We start from the raw sequence: 18,432 nt of genomic DNA, 5'->3' as shown, positions 1-18,432 counted from the left end.
GGGGTACCCCAGGGCTCCATACTGGGACCACTGGTTTTTAATATATTTATTAATGACATATTTTATAAGATTAAGGACTCTGTATTGTACAATTATGCTGATGATAACACTTTAAGTTATGAAAACAAGAATGTTGATGTGTTAAAGAAGGTCCTTGAAAGAGAGGCTAAAGTCCTGATCGATTGGTTTAAATCTAACGGAATGCAAGCCAACCCAGATAAGTTTCAGGCAATTTATTTTGGAAAAAATCAAAATGATTTAACAAATTTTGAAATTGAAGGAGTAAAAATTGACTGTGAAGAAAATGTAAAGCTACTTGGAGTAAATATAGATTCAAAATTAAATTTTAACCAACACATCTCAGAGCTATGTAGAAAAGCCTCAAAACAGTTGGCGGTACTCAAGCGAATTGGAAACTCCTTACCAAAAAATGTAAAAATGTTAATTCTCAAATCCTTTGTAATGTCAAACTTTAATTTTTGTCCTGTTATTTGGCACTTTTGTAATAAATCTAGCACAAACAAGATGGAAAAAATCCAGGAGAGAGGACTCCGTTTTGTACTAAATGATTATATCTCAGACTACAAAGATATTTTATCGAGCACAGACTCATATTATTTACATATTAATCGCATGAAACTCATTGCTTGTGAAGTTTTTAAAATTGTTAATAAGTTATCTCCTGACTACCTACAAGAAATAATAAATATAAAATGTTTATCTTATTCATTTAGGAATGAAAATACAGCACAGCTTCCAAGGGTCAACACCAAAAGGTATGGAAAGAGGTCCTTCCGCTATGAGGGCGCCCGCATATGGAACAGCCTGCCGAACGAATTGCGTAAAGTGGAGAACTACTCTGAGGTCAGCAGACTGATCCGTAGGTGGGACGGGCCCGAGTGCGGATGCACTTTATGTGTTGGTTAGCGTTTTTGGCTACCTATTTTTTTCCTGCTTTGTATGTGTCCTGTGCTGGCTGAAGTGTATTGTTTAAAATATAACGTACAGCTTTACATATGGCTCTGTGCTTTTTGTCAGCTTTGTAGTTTACAAGCTCTTCGTAGCTTATGTTGTATGTTTATAATATTCGACGTAAAATAAAGCTTCTGTATCTGTATCTGTATAAAGATATTGAGTGTGACTTGATCCCTCTGTTCAGATGATGAAATATATCTTCACAAGAATTCCACCCAGTCACATTACACTAATAACAGGTAAATCAGTTGTTGCATTTACCCTAAATGCTAAGAATATTCTTACCTATGAGCATGAATAAGGGCGTTGAATCCCAGGCCATTTCTCCAGCTACTAGAGAAGTTTGTAATATTGATACCAGGGTACCTGTAACAAAAATTAAACCAAGGGAGATAACCCATGTTGTACTACAGGAGTAGTTCAATACTATAACATTCTTGTATAAAGATAAAATACTTAACATAGTACACTTTGAACTTGGTGCAAATTTCATTTTACAATATTAAAGAAAGTTGATCTTTTAACGGATACTTTTACTTTTTGATAAAACTTTACTGTGCACATTTAAAAAAAACTACTGTGCACGTAAACAAAAAGCAATTAGTATACCGTAAAATTAATTTGTAAAGTGTATTGAAAGTGTAGCATCTTTTGTCTAATTCAAGAGTCAAAATCAAACATGTCCTGGTTCAACAAAGAACATACTTTTTTACACCATTATCGATCAGGTTGGTATGTGCATTTGTGGACAGGGTATTTACTTCCTCATCAATTGTTTAATTTTTTTTGTAAGGAAGGTGCTTTGGAAAAAGTGTAAAGGATCTTTTTGACAGTTTCCTTTAATCTGATTGGTGTCAAAGGATCGTTGAGTACACTTATATATAGACAAGTGCTTAGGGGACAGTGCTAAGGTGTTTTCAACTAATTGCAATGTCATTGTCACCTGCTTTTACGATCTTTCCTGTAGGAGATTAAAAATGTGTATATCATTAAGAGAATCATTAAACAAGTGACATTTGCATTTCAGACACTTGTAGTGTTTTAGACCCATCTCTGTGCCAATTATCATAGAAATACCAACGATTGTGAATAAAGCATACAAGTAAGGCCTCCATATTTGTCTAAATCCAGGTATATTATCTTACTGCATAACCAGCAGAATCATCGCCAAGTTTCTACCTGTAAGATGTGGTAATTAAACATCTGATTAAACAGTTACTGCCAGGTATGATTTATTCATGAGAAAGGTTTATAAAAAATACTCCGCAGTATCTCTAACCTTGCAAAATACCCTGTACCAGCCAGGTAAATCAATTCTACCGAACATTACATCAATGACCTCCGTCAGTAGACAGCTTTACAGACGTCGCTTGACGTGACTCACTAGCCATATTCACATAAAACTCATGCTAATATTCAATACTGAAAGCTACAACATAATATCACGGAAAACCTGTTTCACGAAACCTAAAGAAGATTCAATGAAATAAGAATCTAACAGTTTTTGCAGTAAATGTCTGTGTACTTTTTGTATTATGAAATCCATACTTGAACAATCTGTTGCCTTCCATGTCATTACATGGTTGATAGCGTCACTATTGACCTCCATTTTAATTGACTTGATGATGATAAGAGCTGACAAACCTAGACTCAATTATATGGAGTTTTATAAGCTTGATGAAGTAGAACTTTTAAACATTTTTTTCCACAAAAGCAATTGTAAAAATACAGAAGTTTTCAGGCATTTTATGTAGCGCCTAGTGGGCCTTTTAAAATATTACCAGGATATGTAGGTTTAATTTCTTTGGTAGTAATTCTGAAAATATTGGGGATTCCAGTCATATATTGATGAGTGGTTAAGCTGACAACATTGAATATAAATGGGTCCCTAAGAGTTTTTCTCAAAGGACATTAAGTAGAGAGACGTTACCAGACCGTAATTATAGATCGAGGTTCAGGGACAAATCAAATATAGCTTGTTGATATTGATATCAATCCTTACGATCTTAAAATTTTCGTTCATGTCAATAATATAAGCAAAATACAAATCAGTCTGTTACAGGACGCCAATATCTTTGTTTTGTATGTTCAAAGAGATCACCAAGTATTTATCCACAGCCATAATCTTGAATTGGCAGAATACAACAGACAAGTTACGCAATAACCTGAATAATTTAATGGTAAACACAACCTAACTCCTGTAGAATACCTTTAATAGGTACATAGCCCACAGTGACAACGCCATCACCCTGGCACAGGAATGGGAAACCCAACTAAACCACAGCTTATGAATAATTTGTGGATTATATATCCTACTGCTGTGAGGTATGCCTCAATCCTATATATATACGTACAAAGACTTGAGACTCCTACCTACATTATACTATACAGAGTAAGTCTCTCCCCTACATACAAAGTTGTAACATACTATTTATAGTGTTTTTTTCTGATTTGGGACCTAAAAGTCCCATATACTTAGGTCCCAATTTCTATTGGTAGCCCGTTTTAAAATAAGATGATTTTTTTAGCAGCCTCCAAAAGATTGTTCCAAATATGTAAATCTCCGAGTCTCACAAATATGTAACACTCCGAGTCTCACAAATATGTAAATCTCCGAGTCTCACAAATATGTAACACGCCGAGTCTCACAAATATGTAAATCTCCGAGTCTCACAAATATGTAACACTCAGAGTCTCACAAATATGTAATACTCCGAGTCTCAATCTACCTATATTAAGCTTAGGATGAGCTGTATCTGAAAAATATTCCTGAGTTTTGTTTTATAATTTATCTAAACATGCTCTTTTTGCATATAATCTAAACTTATTCTGACATTTTTTTTTATAGTAATCTAACCCTACTCCTGAGTTTGTATATATAGTAATCACAGCTTACCACAGAGTTTTGTTAACAGTTTTACACTGATGCTGAGTTTTGCATAGTAATCTAAGCTTACTCTGAGATCTAAGTAGAGTAATCTAAGCTTACTCAGAGATTTAAGTAGAATAATCTGAGCTTACTCAGAGATTTAAGTATAGTGATCTGAGCTTACTCTGAGATTTAAGTATAGTAATCTAAGCTTACTCTGAGATTTAAGTAGAATAATCTGAGCTTACTCTGAGATCTAAGTAGAGTAATCTAAGCTTACTCTGAGATTTAAGTAGAATAATCTGAGCTTACTCAGAGATTTAAGTAGAATAATCTGAGCTTACTCTGAGATCTAAGTAGAGTAATCTAAGCTTACTCTAAGATTTAAGTATAGTGATCTGAGCTTACTCTGAGATTTAAGTATAGTGATCTGAGCTTACTCAGAGATTTAAGTATAGTGATCTGAGCTTACTCTGAGATTTAAGTACAGTGATCTGAGCTTACTCTGAGATTTAAGTATAGTGATCTAAGCTTACTCTGAGATTTAAGTAGAGTAATCTAAGCTTATTCTAAGATTTGTGTACCTAATCTGAGCTTAATTATAGTAATCTGAGCTTACCCCTGAGTTTTTCTTTGACACCATAACAATAAGGCATCTTTAGCTGATCTTTTCTCAGTTGATTCTTCATCCTGAAAATGAAAATAACACAACGATATTTGACATGAAAATTTTGATTTAACAACTACCTAAGGTACCAATTATGTCTGAAGTTTCATCTGATAAAATTGATAATCATTTATCAGAAAGGGACATAACTGCCATAAACAGACAAAATTAATATGTATTAGTATAGGTGCACAACTACCAAGAAAGTTCACTGTGAGTGTGAACTTCTCATAAAATTGTGACCAAAAAAATACCGTAGGAGTTCTGCAGACAGGATTTGGTTGAAAGTTTTGTAAAAGGATCATCTCGTAAAAATAGTCTGATCAAAAGAAATAAGCACAGGTACAAACCTTCAAGTGTCGTGATTATATTTTGGACTTTCATAAAATTAAAAAAAAAAAATCTCTAGGGGAAATTATCTCGACAAATTAAATTTGTAAAAGGGCCATAACTCTCATAATTATTGCTGCATGAAATTATATGTACTGGAGCACTACTTCAGATAATGACGACTACATTAGTGGAATTTCAATAAATAAAGTGGAAACTAACCTCCCCCACCCCTCCCCTAAATATATAGATACTATAATTGTATACTCAACAACCCCTGCAAATACATTTATAAGGACATTACAAAAGTCCAACGCACTGACTGCCAGCCTAACTCACTCCAAACTATGAATGACAATATTTTCAGTAAAAATCTTACCACTTCAATTTCAATCTCTTGGATTTGGAAGCGAAGGATTATGGTCCAGATGAGACCGAGTATAAGCCGAGGGTTTCCATCTACAATATCTTCTGCTCCGATATTCTCAAAGTAGACCTGCAACAAATGAGACATACATATTGATCAGCATAATCATGTGCACTGAATTCTGTCATAAAATGATGATGTTAGTTTAAAATATTCTGTCTTCCCCGTATAAACATACTCCTACTAACTCAGGAAATAACTTGACATGCTTTAAAAGAAATATCTTTTATCATACTTGCCAAAACTCCCTGTTCTGGAGGGAGACTCCCAATTTCGGACCCCTAAATTTAACTATTCCTTAAGTATGTGTTATTTTAATGTATTATTGAGTCCCTATGATATACACAAATTTTATTTATGCTTTCAGTATTCAGCATGCAGAATCTTCCCTCTGGAAATTGTATAAGGTTGGAAAGTATGTTTTTCCTTGAACCAAAGTACCACTGATCACTTCAGAATGTTAGAAAAACAGAAATTCAGAATGTTGAAAAAACAGAACTTCAGAATGTTGGAAAAACAGAACTTCAGAATGTTGGAAAAACAGAACTTCAGAATGTTGAAAAAACAGAAATTCAGAATGTTGAAAAAACAGAAATTCAGAATGTTGGAAAAACAGAAGTTCAAAATGTTAGAAAAACAGAAATTCAGACATTAATTGAAATGTACCACGTAAAAAACTAGAATTTACATAATCTGATGTAATCCTACATTCATCTTTCAAGTTTTATAATGTTATCTTTTAATGATTTGGGACACAAAAAATGCTGGTTTAAATTCCAACAGTCATTCTGAAAACTTGACATTATTTAAATATGAACTGTTATTCCATTAAATTCTTTTGTGTCATATTGATTATGACTACGCCCATGAAAGATTGAGATTTCTTACGCTTCCATGTGACTGTCTCTTAAATTTGAAATCTCTATCTTACAAAATTAAGAGGAAAAGATTCAAATTTTGCAACATTTTTAAGCATTAAGGGGGGGGGGGTGTAAATTCTGTACTGGTAGATTTGTAATAATTAACACTACATAGCTAGGGCACCCTCCATCCTAGATATAACACTGATGGAGGTAATACTACAATGTATCAGACAGATTTGAGCTCAAAGAAACAGAAATACTACATTCCAGAACGAACACAATTCTAAACACTGTATTTCTTCCGCAACAATGCTTTTCTAATAAATCGCCCCACAGCTTTACAAACAGAATTCCTTGTCTGAACATAGTTCTAGTTATTTTTGTGTGGATGAGTGAACATCTCTTCGCTAGGATGGATGTGTCATGGAATATTCCCTACCCGTAATTCAACAATGCACATCACACATCTATAGTATCAACAACAATTTTTAGAGTGAATTTAAGTTTCCCTTCAGCCATAAAAAAAGGTACAAATACTAGGACAATGTGAGTCTGCCTTCAAATAGAAGTTATTAACATATAATATACTTTTTAAATGGTATATTGTGTCGGGCCCCATGAGACACATTACCCATGTCTTGGGGACCTATTTATACCCTATGAAGTGTTTTCCTGGTCCAGTGAACAAACAAGATCAGCAGTTTTGATGTGTTCTTTACTAAAAGGCATCCTGACAGCACAACAAAGCCTGGAATGATGGCTTCACTGACCAATAGGGGGGGGGGGGTAATGGCCTCTTTCCCCTCGAAAAAATCTTGGATTAAACAATACAGGATATTATAACTGTGTCTTACCTTGGTAGCTAAGAATTTCAGACATCTACTACAATTTTCCACTTTCTGTACTCGCATTAATCCCTTGTTGGGTTTTCCAACTGTTTCTCCCGAAATGATCTCCAAAAGTTTCATTAGAATCTTGCCGTCAGCAAGATCTGTAAAGAGATCCTTGATTTCCAGTCTTGCCTGTAACCAAAGAAATACATACATTAAACAAGTTGTTAATAAGGAAGTAATTTATAAACACAATGCAACCAGACATTAAAGTAACTTTATCAACAATAATACCTTTATTTCATTTGTTGAAGTACCTCACTCAGAGGCAAGACATTGTACATCAAACAAAATCGTATAACGCAGGTGTATGTGCTAGCTGTTCGCAGGTGTATGTGCTAGCTGTTCGCAGGTGTATGTGCTAGCTGTTCGCAGGTGTATGTGCTAGCTGTTTGCAGGTGTATGTGCTAGCTGTTCTGGTCAAACACAGTACATGTGCTAATTAGGGACAGATATCAAGTCTATGTGTCAGACATCACGATATCTGGAAGATATATTCAATATGTATTTCGCAGTTATTTGAAAACTTTTATCAGGCGAATATAGCAGGTAAAATATAAGATAACATTAAATACCAAAATATACTATGTAGACATCATTCAATTCTCATATAACTTCACTTCTGGCTTGAAATAATAATTTTCAACAACTGAAAATGGACGAAGATCATTGCCAATTATATTTACCGATAGCGGTCATAAATTGTTTTGAATGGAAACTGTCACATTTCATCTTTATTCCCCAACATAGATGTAAGACTGGCTTAATTGTTTTGACATATCCTTTTTAATGTTATAGACATGTAACTTTAGTTGTTCTTCTAACTGCCACTGTAGGAGAAGTATTGACGATTCATTCCATATGCGTGTGCACGTTCATGGTATTTCATGTATATTTCAGTTTTCTCTGACATTTAATGCAATAAAAGCACAATGTGTCCGTCTCAAATACATTATTTTTGGATTTAGCAGTTTTGAAAGTACACCATTGCGAAAAAGGCAACTTGAAATGTGCAGACGCCTTGACGTATTTCTCATCATCCTCCCTCTGCCATTTTCGTTTGTTGAGTGCTAAAACTATTTTTTCATTGAAGAGTTCTAACAAGGGAGAGTACACAATTTAAAGTATTGTAGGTATCCCGATACTGCCTTGCCGCATCAGTGCATCATCTCGCGGCCCTTGCTATCCAATACATTGATGCATCGGTGAATCATTACACCCCTAGTATATGTATATATGGGGATATATAAATTCCACATCCCAGGGTAGAATTCCCCTATCTCCCATTCTTTTTCTCTCACTTCATACCTGCAGCTAGAACTTATAAAGATGTTCAAGACAATGTAAGCATTAAACAATATATGAAAGGCAATTAATAATTAGATAGAGCAGAAAAAGGTAGCTAATATATATACCAATGGTAAAAACTTCACAGCTAGGTTGTTTAATAATTGTTGATTTCTACGAGTGATGTCAGTTGCCGACAGTGTTTTGACAGTAGATATTTTCCCGATGATAATAATGACAGTTTAATGACGGCACGTATCACATTCCAGGACCGCAGCCAACAAGATACTTTATCTTTTGAACTCAAATGATTCGTTTTTGTATACACTTTGATTTACAGTCTCAATAAAAAAGTGTAATTCCCAAACTAAAGGTCACTGAGTGCACCTAATGTACTACAGAGAAAAATGTGAACTGGGTGCAGAATAGTTATCGCGACAGTTGATGTTGATAGCATTGTAATTCCAGTTTGATATTATATAAGTATATTCATATTCAATTTATCAATCAATTCCTCAAACCCTGCTGCTTTTTTTCTTCATCGATAGATTCACCAAACATGTCAACTTAAATAGTTTACAATGCAATTTAAGTTAACTGGTACATCACAATAGCTGATCTCAACAACTGGTACATCACAATAGCTGATCTCAACAACTGGTACATCACAATAGCTGATCTCAACAACTGGTACTTCACAATAGCTGATCTCAACAACTGGTACATCACAATTAAAGCTGATCTCAACAACTGGTATATCACAATAGCTGATCTCAACAACTGGTACATCACAATAGCTGATCTCAATAATGGTACATCACAATAGCTGATCTCAACAACTGGTACGTCACACTATTAGGATAATCATGATTACACAAATAAGACCATATACAGGGCAATTTTCGTTGCAATTTGTTTTTTGCATTTATTTCCCTGTAGAATGGAGGTGATTTTTTATCATTACCACAAACATTAGTAAACAACATAGTATACATAGCATGTAAATGTGAGGGCGAAATTAACACTAGGTGAATATGGATTTAATCGGTGAAGGGCGAAATTAACACTAGGTGAATATGGATTTAATCGGTGAAGGGCGAAATTAACACTAGGTGAATATGGATTTAATCGGTGAAGGGCGAAATTAACACTAGGTGAATATGGATTTAATCGGTGAAGGGCGAAATTAACACTAGGTGAATATGGATTTAATCGGTGAAGGGCGAAATTAACACTAGGTGAATATGGATTTAATCGGTGAAGGGCGAAATTAACACTAGGTGAATATGGATTTAATCGGTGAAGGGCGAAATTAACACTAGGTGAATATGGATTTAATCGGTGGAGGGCGAAATTAACACTAGGTGAATATGGATTTAATCGGTGAAGGGCAAAAGTTCCCTGTATACAGACTATTCCGTCTTTGCGTATTGCAGAGTTATCATCTCTTGAGAGCAGGTATTGATTGTTATGTCATTTGTTTGTGAGAGTAACGTCATCAATTTTTGAGAAAACGACGTAATTTTTTCACACGAACCAATGACGTAACAATCAATACCTGCTCTCAAGAGAAGATAACTCTGCAATACACAAAGACGGAATATCACGTTGATGAGAGTTTATCACAGACGTTTGAAGTGCAAAACGTTTCATGTTCCTTTGACTGCACTGTTGCTATAACATCTTTGCTTATATATATATATACATACTTCTTTGTTTATATCATATAACATATAAACTCATTTAAGGAGCTTCAACGGTAACACTATCATATATGTTATCAAGCTGGCATCAATCAGGTAAATACTCCATGATAGTTCGATTGACACCTGATAACTATATACTTGCTTTGAAATACAGAAATATCACCCTTATACATTTATTATAAACATATATATATGCCAATTTCATTAATGAACAATTTAAACTAAAAAATCACTATTTTGTAAGACTACAGTGGTCACACATGTATATGAATGCTACATTAGTGATCAAGGGAAGTGTGTGCAGTTTTACCTGTAAGGTGTATTGTTTTACATATCATACAGGTGTTCTGTTTACCTGGCTAGCTGTATACCGCTGTTAATTAGCTCGAGGAACACCTAATGTATTACGAGTTACAGGTATTTCTTGTCCTGTCCGTCTATCTGTGATCAAGACAGATTACACAGGGGTGCTGACAGGGCTCTATTTATCTTTGGCATTAAGACAAGGGGCACGTGTTCGCTAAGCAAAACCAACATCTTTTTTTCAGACTGTGCAAAAGTAACACTTTGAATTGAAGAGATTGAGATATCAAACAAAAATATTTTCACAGGCTTTTTTTCAGAAGTGACACCCCAAGCAAGTTCACCTGGGTTTACAGCTGTATTCAGTAACAGAATGACACCAGTGCTGGAGCAATCCACAGAATTATCAGACCATAAACTGGGACCTATCACTGAAAATGTGTAATCTAGTACAACCGAGCCAGCTAGCATAGATTTTATCTGATTGTGGGTTTAGACTTAAATTCTGTCTTCACCTGTATAAAGGTGTGGTACGGTACCAGGTATACATTGTATTGTTACCTAGACTCACACACAATGGTCAGGGAGGGGACACAACCATTACCCAGGATAGTTTAATAGGCTACTTAAATAACCATACTTGCTAAATTCTCCGTAGCTTCGTACAGATGTATACAAAAATCAATTAAATCTTATTTTACATGCATGTGAACGAAAACAGTCTAACGATTACCAGAGAGTGGACAACAATGGCTTATTGCAAAATGTCTGACATACAGAAGTAAGGATATGGTTATAATGCTACATGCCAACCTTCACCATTTTCATTGTAGGGGCATCAGGTAATGTGGAGTTAAATCATTTATCAACTTTAATACAGTAGAAATGAATATCTGCACAGTAGTATACTGAAGATCTAAACTTAATTAACAACTGTAAAATAGTTTCATAAAGTCTTCTAATCAACACATGCACATTTAAATAATTCTGTGTTCGAGCAGTGTTGTGAAGATTATATTTAACTACAGAAATCTAAGTGAAAATCTCGGCTAATACAATACGCCCAGTAAAATTGGCTAAGATAAAGTCAGCTGCAATATACAGTTATATCAAAGCATGATATTAATGTGTAACAACTTTCGTAAAAGTCTGATTAGAGACCTAATCAGGACATTTATATGTAAATCAGAATACAGAAGACTTGGCTAAGGATTTTTACAAAATGGGCATTACTCCAAAACAAAAAAGCTGGATAGAAAAATAAAGAGTAGGTGTTCAAATTCAGAGTGATGTCACCAGTGGCATTTACAAAATCTGGATTTAAATTGTAGGAGAAGTTGTCTGGACAAAATTTTGCTAACTTTTTGTAAAACTTGGACGTAACTCCTTTAAAATAGCCAGATAAAATTAGTAAGCAACTTCATTGTGGCGACAAAATTCAGATAAGCTGAACATTAAGAAGATCTAAATTATCCTCTATACAGCAGTGAAGAGAAGATCCAACACATACACTACACACAATGATTAATTTGAATAAAGATCAATTACAATTTAAAATGACAAAATACGAACTGCTTCATCATGCATACAGATAATAAACAGTAATATATGTTAATAGGTAATGATGAATATTTCAGCAGATTGCATTACTGTGTATCTAGATAGTATATATGAGTCACAAACTCTGCTTAGCATGACAAATCTGTGATAGGAAATCAATAGATGTCGTGCCAGGCATACCTCAGATACCTCATTGCGTACAGTAAAGTCTGATGAGTACAGCACAATGTAGACGGAGCTTACCGTAGCATACCATAAAACATGTGTCAATTTATGAATTAATGACGAAATTCAATTTTCTGACTTAAATGATGTTATGAATGCATGTATCAACTTCATTAAATGTGAAGATCTATTCTATATGTGACACTCAGGCTAGCATGCTTATATTTAGAAATAAACTTTATTTATTTTACAGCAATTATGAAACAAGTTGATCAACTTATAGTAATAAATCTGCTTGGCACTGATGGCTTATGTAGCGCACAGGTTTTCTTTTGTGGGAGGCAAATGCAACCGGAGTACCTGGCAAAAACCCACATGGTCAGGAAGGTGACCGATACCCTTTTAAAGTCCGATCAGGGAATCAAACCCAGGCGGTCTTGGTGAATGGCTAGTGTGTTATCCACTGCACCACCAAACCAGCATTACTTATGAGGCCAGATGATTATACTACTGTTCTATTAATGATCTAGCTACACTACCTATATATCTCAACAAAGACAATGTCACAATAACTACAATTAACAGCTAAATAACAGTGCACACAACTAAAGTTACGGTATTACAGCTGTATACACGAATCTGCCTCATACAACCTTGTCCAGTACAGGTATACAGTATAATGTCTGTACAGTGCACACAACTAAAGTTACGGTATTGCAGCTGTATACACGAATCTGCCTCATACAACCTTGTCCAGTACAGGTATACAGTATAATGTCTGTACAGTACATACATGTATATTTACAGGTAAGAGTGATTCAACTCAGGTGTAATTGTGGAACAAAACATGACCAAATAAGGAATTAAAAGCGATGGTCAAGATTTCTGGCACCAGTCCGACCAATAAATTGGCTGTTTGTTGCCTGGCTGTGAGTTCTGGTGGTCTATACCTGGGGCAGGAAGACAAGTCGTCAAATCAATATCTTCCCTGGATACAAAGTTATGTAGTAAAGATAAGTTGATATGCACGGGGATCAAGCATACAAAGAGTCTCTACAACTATGAATTCCGCAGGGTAATAAATCTCATTCTCAGAGGTGCTTACGAGATTGACCTGCTGACTAAATAAGTGATGAGAACTAAGTAAGCTTCAGTGTGGCACATCAACAACCCTCCACTGATCTACACTATTGGGCACTATCATCTTTAACAAAATATATAAATGACTGTAATTTGGACTGGCATATCCCATGTTTTTAGGAATCTACACCTTGTTACCTTTCGGTGGGACAAATTCAGCAATGAAGCTGCTATAAATACTTCACTTCTTTATATTTGGAGATCCTTCATTTTAATGGAACACAAGTGAAAATACACCAGTAAGTTTCAGAAGAGATGTATTTTGAAAGCTTTTCACTCTGCTCACATTATGGGCGTTTATGGCGCGGCCCCACTCTTCAGACTTTCTGGGAGTTCAACCCTTTGGTTTGTATAGATTCTGATTCTGATCTTTTTAGGATCATTTTATAGAAGGTTGATGAAAATCCAACAGTATTTTTTCTCAGGGATGTCTTTTATAACTTGCACAATGACCCCTTAGGGTCCCATGGAGGTTTAACCCGAGCATAAATTTTTATTCTGATCATTAAAGGATTATTTCATTAACATTTGGTAGATCTAAATCCACCAGGCAACTTTTAGAGGCGATGTCATTTGAGCTTTTTGTGCGTAGGGACACCTACTGACACATCCTCTAGGAGCCCCATTTCAAATCATTTTCTGGAATATTGGTGAAAATCCACCAAATAGTTTCAGAGAAGATGTTTTTGAAGATTTTGCACTGTGTAACCCCTTAGTATGGCCCGCCAATCTCATCTCCCTGAGGTTAAACCTGATCCTCCTGAGTATAATTCTGATCCCCACCACCGACTGATAAAATTTATCGCCAAGTTTCATAAAAATCTGGCAGTTTCTAAGCAGGCAAAAATAATAGATGCATGATGAAATGATGACATTTGAAAGCTGAAATCAATAACAAAAGGTCTTAAAATGTGTAATTTTGTGGGAAAATTTAGAGTTTATCAAAGAACACTACTCAATTAAGAGATAAGCAGACTTTATAGTCTGTACAGGTTCATCATACAGCTAGGTGGTTATTACAAAAAATAAAATGTACACCGTGTGACTGAAGAGATTGTAAAGGTCATAGATCAGACTTAATTCTACCAATATGTATGTAGTGTATATAAACTGCCGATGTGAAAAATATGGTAAAAATCCAGGTTCACAATAAATGAACAAATGACCTTGACTTCCACCAATGACCTTGAAAACTTTATCAGCTCTAGAACTCACCACCAACTACCTATACTGTAAAAGGTGTAAGTCTTACACTTCTGCCATCATTTATCATTACTGTCATTTTTCGGATATAACAGGACACACAAACATTTACTATCTAAATCCACCAGAGTCAGAAAGAGACATAACACTTAATAATGACTATAAAACATAGATAATAACTTCCTGTGTGAATCTCACTTCTGTCTGATTTCTACATAGGGGCAATACCAGATTGTTATAGCCAGACAGTGCTATCAACAGACACTGACAGATGTTAGCGACAGATCTCTACATGATTACATAATATGTGCAAGTCTCTCATTTCATGTGTCCTAGACTCATAATTTCCTTGTATCCTTTCGCTTGCTAGCTATATGTAGAGGTTATTCCCAATAGTTTAAAAGTGCATTCAGAATTGTAGGGTAAATTATGGTTTCTTTTCAATTCTGTTGCAAAATTATTGCATGACATGCCAAAAACATGCTCGATAGTTAAAACATAATATCCTTCTTTTCCAGTCTATGCATAGCTCCACAACGAAGCTGCCTGGATTGAATTTAAATTTAATCATACATTATCACCAACTGCTTGACTGGTTTTCAATGAATAGCGAGAGTTAGCGGAAGTAGACTAATATAATTTGTATTTCATAGGAATTTCAGTAGAACGACCTGTTCGTGACTCAGCAGTTGTAATTGTCATCAGAAAAAAAAACAGAAAGATAACTTAGGGAAAATAACTATAAGATGCTTTGATATCAACATGCATAAAGTGTATGTAATGAAACCAAATGAGCTTGGTCTGTCACTGTGTGGTTTCCATACAAATTATACTAGTGCTAGATTGATCTGTCACTGTGTGGTTTCCATACAAATTATACTAGTGCTAGCTTGGTCTGTCACTGTGTGGTTTCCATACAAACTACACTAATGCTAGCTTGGTATACCTGCTCTCGGACGGTATTGCAGCTGTATACACGAATCTGCCTCATGTCACTGTGTGGTTTACATACAAATTATACTAGTGCTAGCGTGGTTTGTCACTGTGTGGGTTCCATACAAATTACACTAATGCTAGCTTGGTCTGTCACTGTGTGGTTTCCATACATTAAGTGACATGTTCTTTGGAAGACAACCACTGTGTGACTTCAAAAAGTCTAAAATTGTTTTTTTTTATACCATACAAAAATATATATCTCAGCTTTGACTGAACACCTTTGTTTGAATTAACACTAGAAGATATAAAATTGTCACATATATGTATATGTGGTGGCAAACAGAAGCTTACACACTGCTGCCTGAAGGTCATTATAAATTATAAGTGCATTAGAATGATTTATGACACATGTTTATTCAGCCAGACATAACCCAGTGCAAGGGCATCCTATATCCTCACATTTGTGTGTAGAGATTGAAACTAAACAGTTACTCAGAACGTGGCATTAAAATTATGCAAGTCTACTTCCTTACAGAGTGTGGTCCTTGCACTAACCTTATCAACTTCCATATAATATATTCAACTATTAGATTTTAGATACCACCAGATATGTTAATTTGTAAAACATGGAGCTAAACACTGACATTCTGTGACAAACTTCTACCTGACATACCTAAAACATCTACAGGTATCTAAAGGTATTCTGTGTTATCCATGTAGGGAAGACAAAATTCAGAGGTCTCTCGATTGCCGTTAATACACCAACATTCAACAAGCTAAGGTGATGTCTGGGTTAGGTGTTAAGCTTTCTGAACATCCCGCTCCATGTCGCCTAACACTTCCTACCTTTGTAAATGATTTAAAGCGAACTTTCCGAGTAAATAAGACAGGAAATTAAATGATACATGCTATGTATCACTGTAACCAGGTGTACATGTAGTGTCGAATCTGCAGGAGAAATCCTGGGAGCTAATATAAGAGCTTTGAAACAATTTCAGCAGTTTTTAGTCAATGGTGCCATTATACAACGAATTAAAAAGATTAAATGGAAAAACAGGAAGGGCCAATTTCAGTTTTGAGGGATCTGGGCCCAATTGGCTCCCTCCAGGATTAACATTGAAGTCACATATTTTGTCCTTATAATGAAAATTCAGATTTTTGAAGAAAGAGAGTACCATCTACAATTGTCATCATAAAAAGAAGTGTAAGCCAAAGTCATGTCATACCCAATCTTACTCGTAAACAAGAGATCGAAAATGGAGCATAACTTTATTAACAAGAGGCCCATGGGCCTTAACGGTCACCTGATATATTTATACAGAGAGTTGACTTTGTTTTTAACACGAATAGAAATATTATTCATTGACAAAAAACAATCAAACCACCTTATTCAATATCTAGCATACAGATTTAAGAATAAAAAGTATTTGAAACTAGCACCTCTGATTCTAAACAAGGAAAATAAAGAAATTTTAGCACACTGACTCCTTTGGGCCCCACCCTACAGCCCTTGGGGGTAGGGCTGGCTCAAAATTTTCAAAGTATCAAACTGTCAACTCAGGGTTATAATTCCAATCAAGTTATTAACATGTAATATTCAAAGTATCATTTGCCATTATAAACCATAATTAATTTTGAAATTGAAATTCACAATTTTGGTAAAGCACCTTAAGACCCTTCCATATATGAAGAGTAAAAATTTTAGTCAATTTTACCCTTTTTGGCCCCGCCCCTCAGGCCCCTGGGAGCCGGGGACCAAACCGGCACCCAGTTTTGTTGACCTTTGGCCATGGAAAGTTTCTGCAAAATTTCACTGAAATTGGTTCAGGGATTTTGGAGAAGTCGAAAATGTAAATTGTTTACGGACGGACGACGGACAACGGCGGACAAAAGGCGATGGCAATAGGTCACTTGAGACTTTGTCTCAGGTGACCTAAAAACTTAAGATACAAAATAAATTGCAATCACAACAAGTTTCAAAAATATCAGTCACGTATACAGGTATTACAAAAAGTTGCACTTCTTCTGACAAAATTTACCAATTGAAATCAAAGCAGTGGTACAATTCCCCCAAAAACAGAATCTGCAATATTAAAATTAATCGCATATGCACCTATTCTTAAGGTATCAATCTTGTGTACCAAGTTTCATAAAACAAATCAGTTAAGAGGGTAAACAGTGTGTTGGACAATCTTTTACCTAACACTAGACATTCTATTATACACCCCCTAAATGTGTTGCAGGTGTATAATTATTACTACCGACACGTGCACACAATGGATGATTATCGTGTCAAAGTTGCTGGGACCATGAAAAACTATTGCAATGAAAAGATTATTTGATTTATCTGAGTTTAAATTACTAAAAATTACAAAAATTATTTAAATCATGCAAGGGGAAATATGGGTGATTGAGTTTGTATAAACAAATTTTAACTGTAGTGCACATGTTATTGTTGGTCAGGGAGTGAAAGAAGAAGAAGAATACTGAAGAGCATGAAGAACAACCTTTGCATAAACTAAACAAAGACAGCACTGCTGAACCTATAAGCCAGACGGTGAGTAGTTTTTTGAAAAACAAATTACTAGTGTGTCTATGGTTTTATTTCTGTTGTCTCTCTATTAATTGCCTGTTACAGTATTCCTGACAATCAGTGTATATAGCGGCCCATGTAACAGCTAAAATCAAAGACTGCAGCTATAACAAAATACCAGTCAACTCACCTTTTCGAGAAAGGCATTGGCCCACTTTGTGAAGGTCTTTTTCTGTATATAGACTCTTTCATCCTGAAGGGCTTTTATACGCCCTTTCTCAAAGTTCTGAATGTCCATCGCTGATGTCTTAGTGTCTGGTCAACGAGGACTGCTATTCCATCTGCAGGAGAAAAATAAACTATATCAGTGATGGAGGCTCATATATGTATATACCTGTATATATCAGTGATGGAGGTTCTTATACCTGTATATCAGTGATGGAGGTTCTTATACCTGTATATCATTGATGGAGATTCTTATACCTGTATATCAGTGATGGAGGTTCTTATATCTGTATATCAGTGATGGAGGTTCTTATATCTGTATATCAGTGATGGAGGTTCTTATACCTGTATAT

The 18,432-nt window shown here is 35.2% G+C and overlaps 1 protein-coding gene across 8 annotated transcripts in view; it reads right to left on the bottom strand.

The window, feature by feature from the left end:
* LOC110446470 (spectrin beta chain, non-erythrocytic 5-like) overlaps nucleotides 1–18,432 on the bottom strand; it is a 131,482-nt gene that overhangs the window by 90,823 nt on the left and 22,227 nt on the right. For all 8 annotated transcript variants that reach the window (XM_021491638.1, XM_021491643.1, XM_021491644.1 and 5 more), the window contains exons 2-6: nucleotides 18,045–18,195; nucleotides 6,986–7,153; nucleotides 5,221–5,337; nucleotides 4,464–4,534; nucleotides 1,261–1,341 (exon numbers count right to left, since the gene is read on the bottom strand). In XM_021491638.1, the coding sequence (XP_021347313.1) occupies nucleotides 1,261–1,341; nucleotides 4,464–4,534; nucleotides 5,221–5,337; nucleotides 6,986–7,153; nucleotides 18,045–18,152 (545 nt within the window). In that variant the 5' untranslated portion in view covers nucleotides 18,153–18,195. The remainder of the gene's footprint in view (nucleotides 1–1,260; nucleotides 1,342–4,463; nucleotides 4,535–5,220; nucleotides 5,338–6,985; nucleotides 7,154–18,044; nucleotides 18,196–18,432) is intronic.

The sequence above is a fragment of the Mizuhopecten yessoensis genome, unplaced genomic scaffold, assembly GCF_002113885.1.
Source record: "Mizuhopecten yessoensis strain PY_sf001 unplaced genomic scaffold, ASM211388v2 scaffold2699, whole genome shotgun sequence".
NCBI classification, from domain to species: Eukaryota; Metazoa; Mollusca; class Bivalvia; order Pectinida; family Pectinidae; genus Mizuhopecten; species Mizuhopecten yessoensis.
Note: the sequence above shows the minus strand (reverse complement) of the source record. Positions and strands in the feature narration are given on the sequence as shown.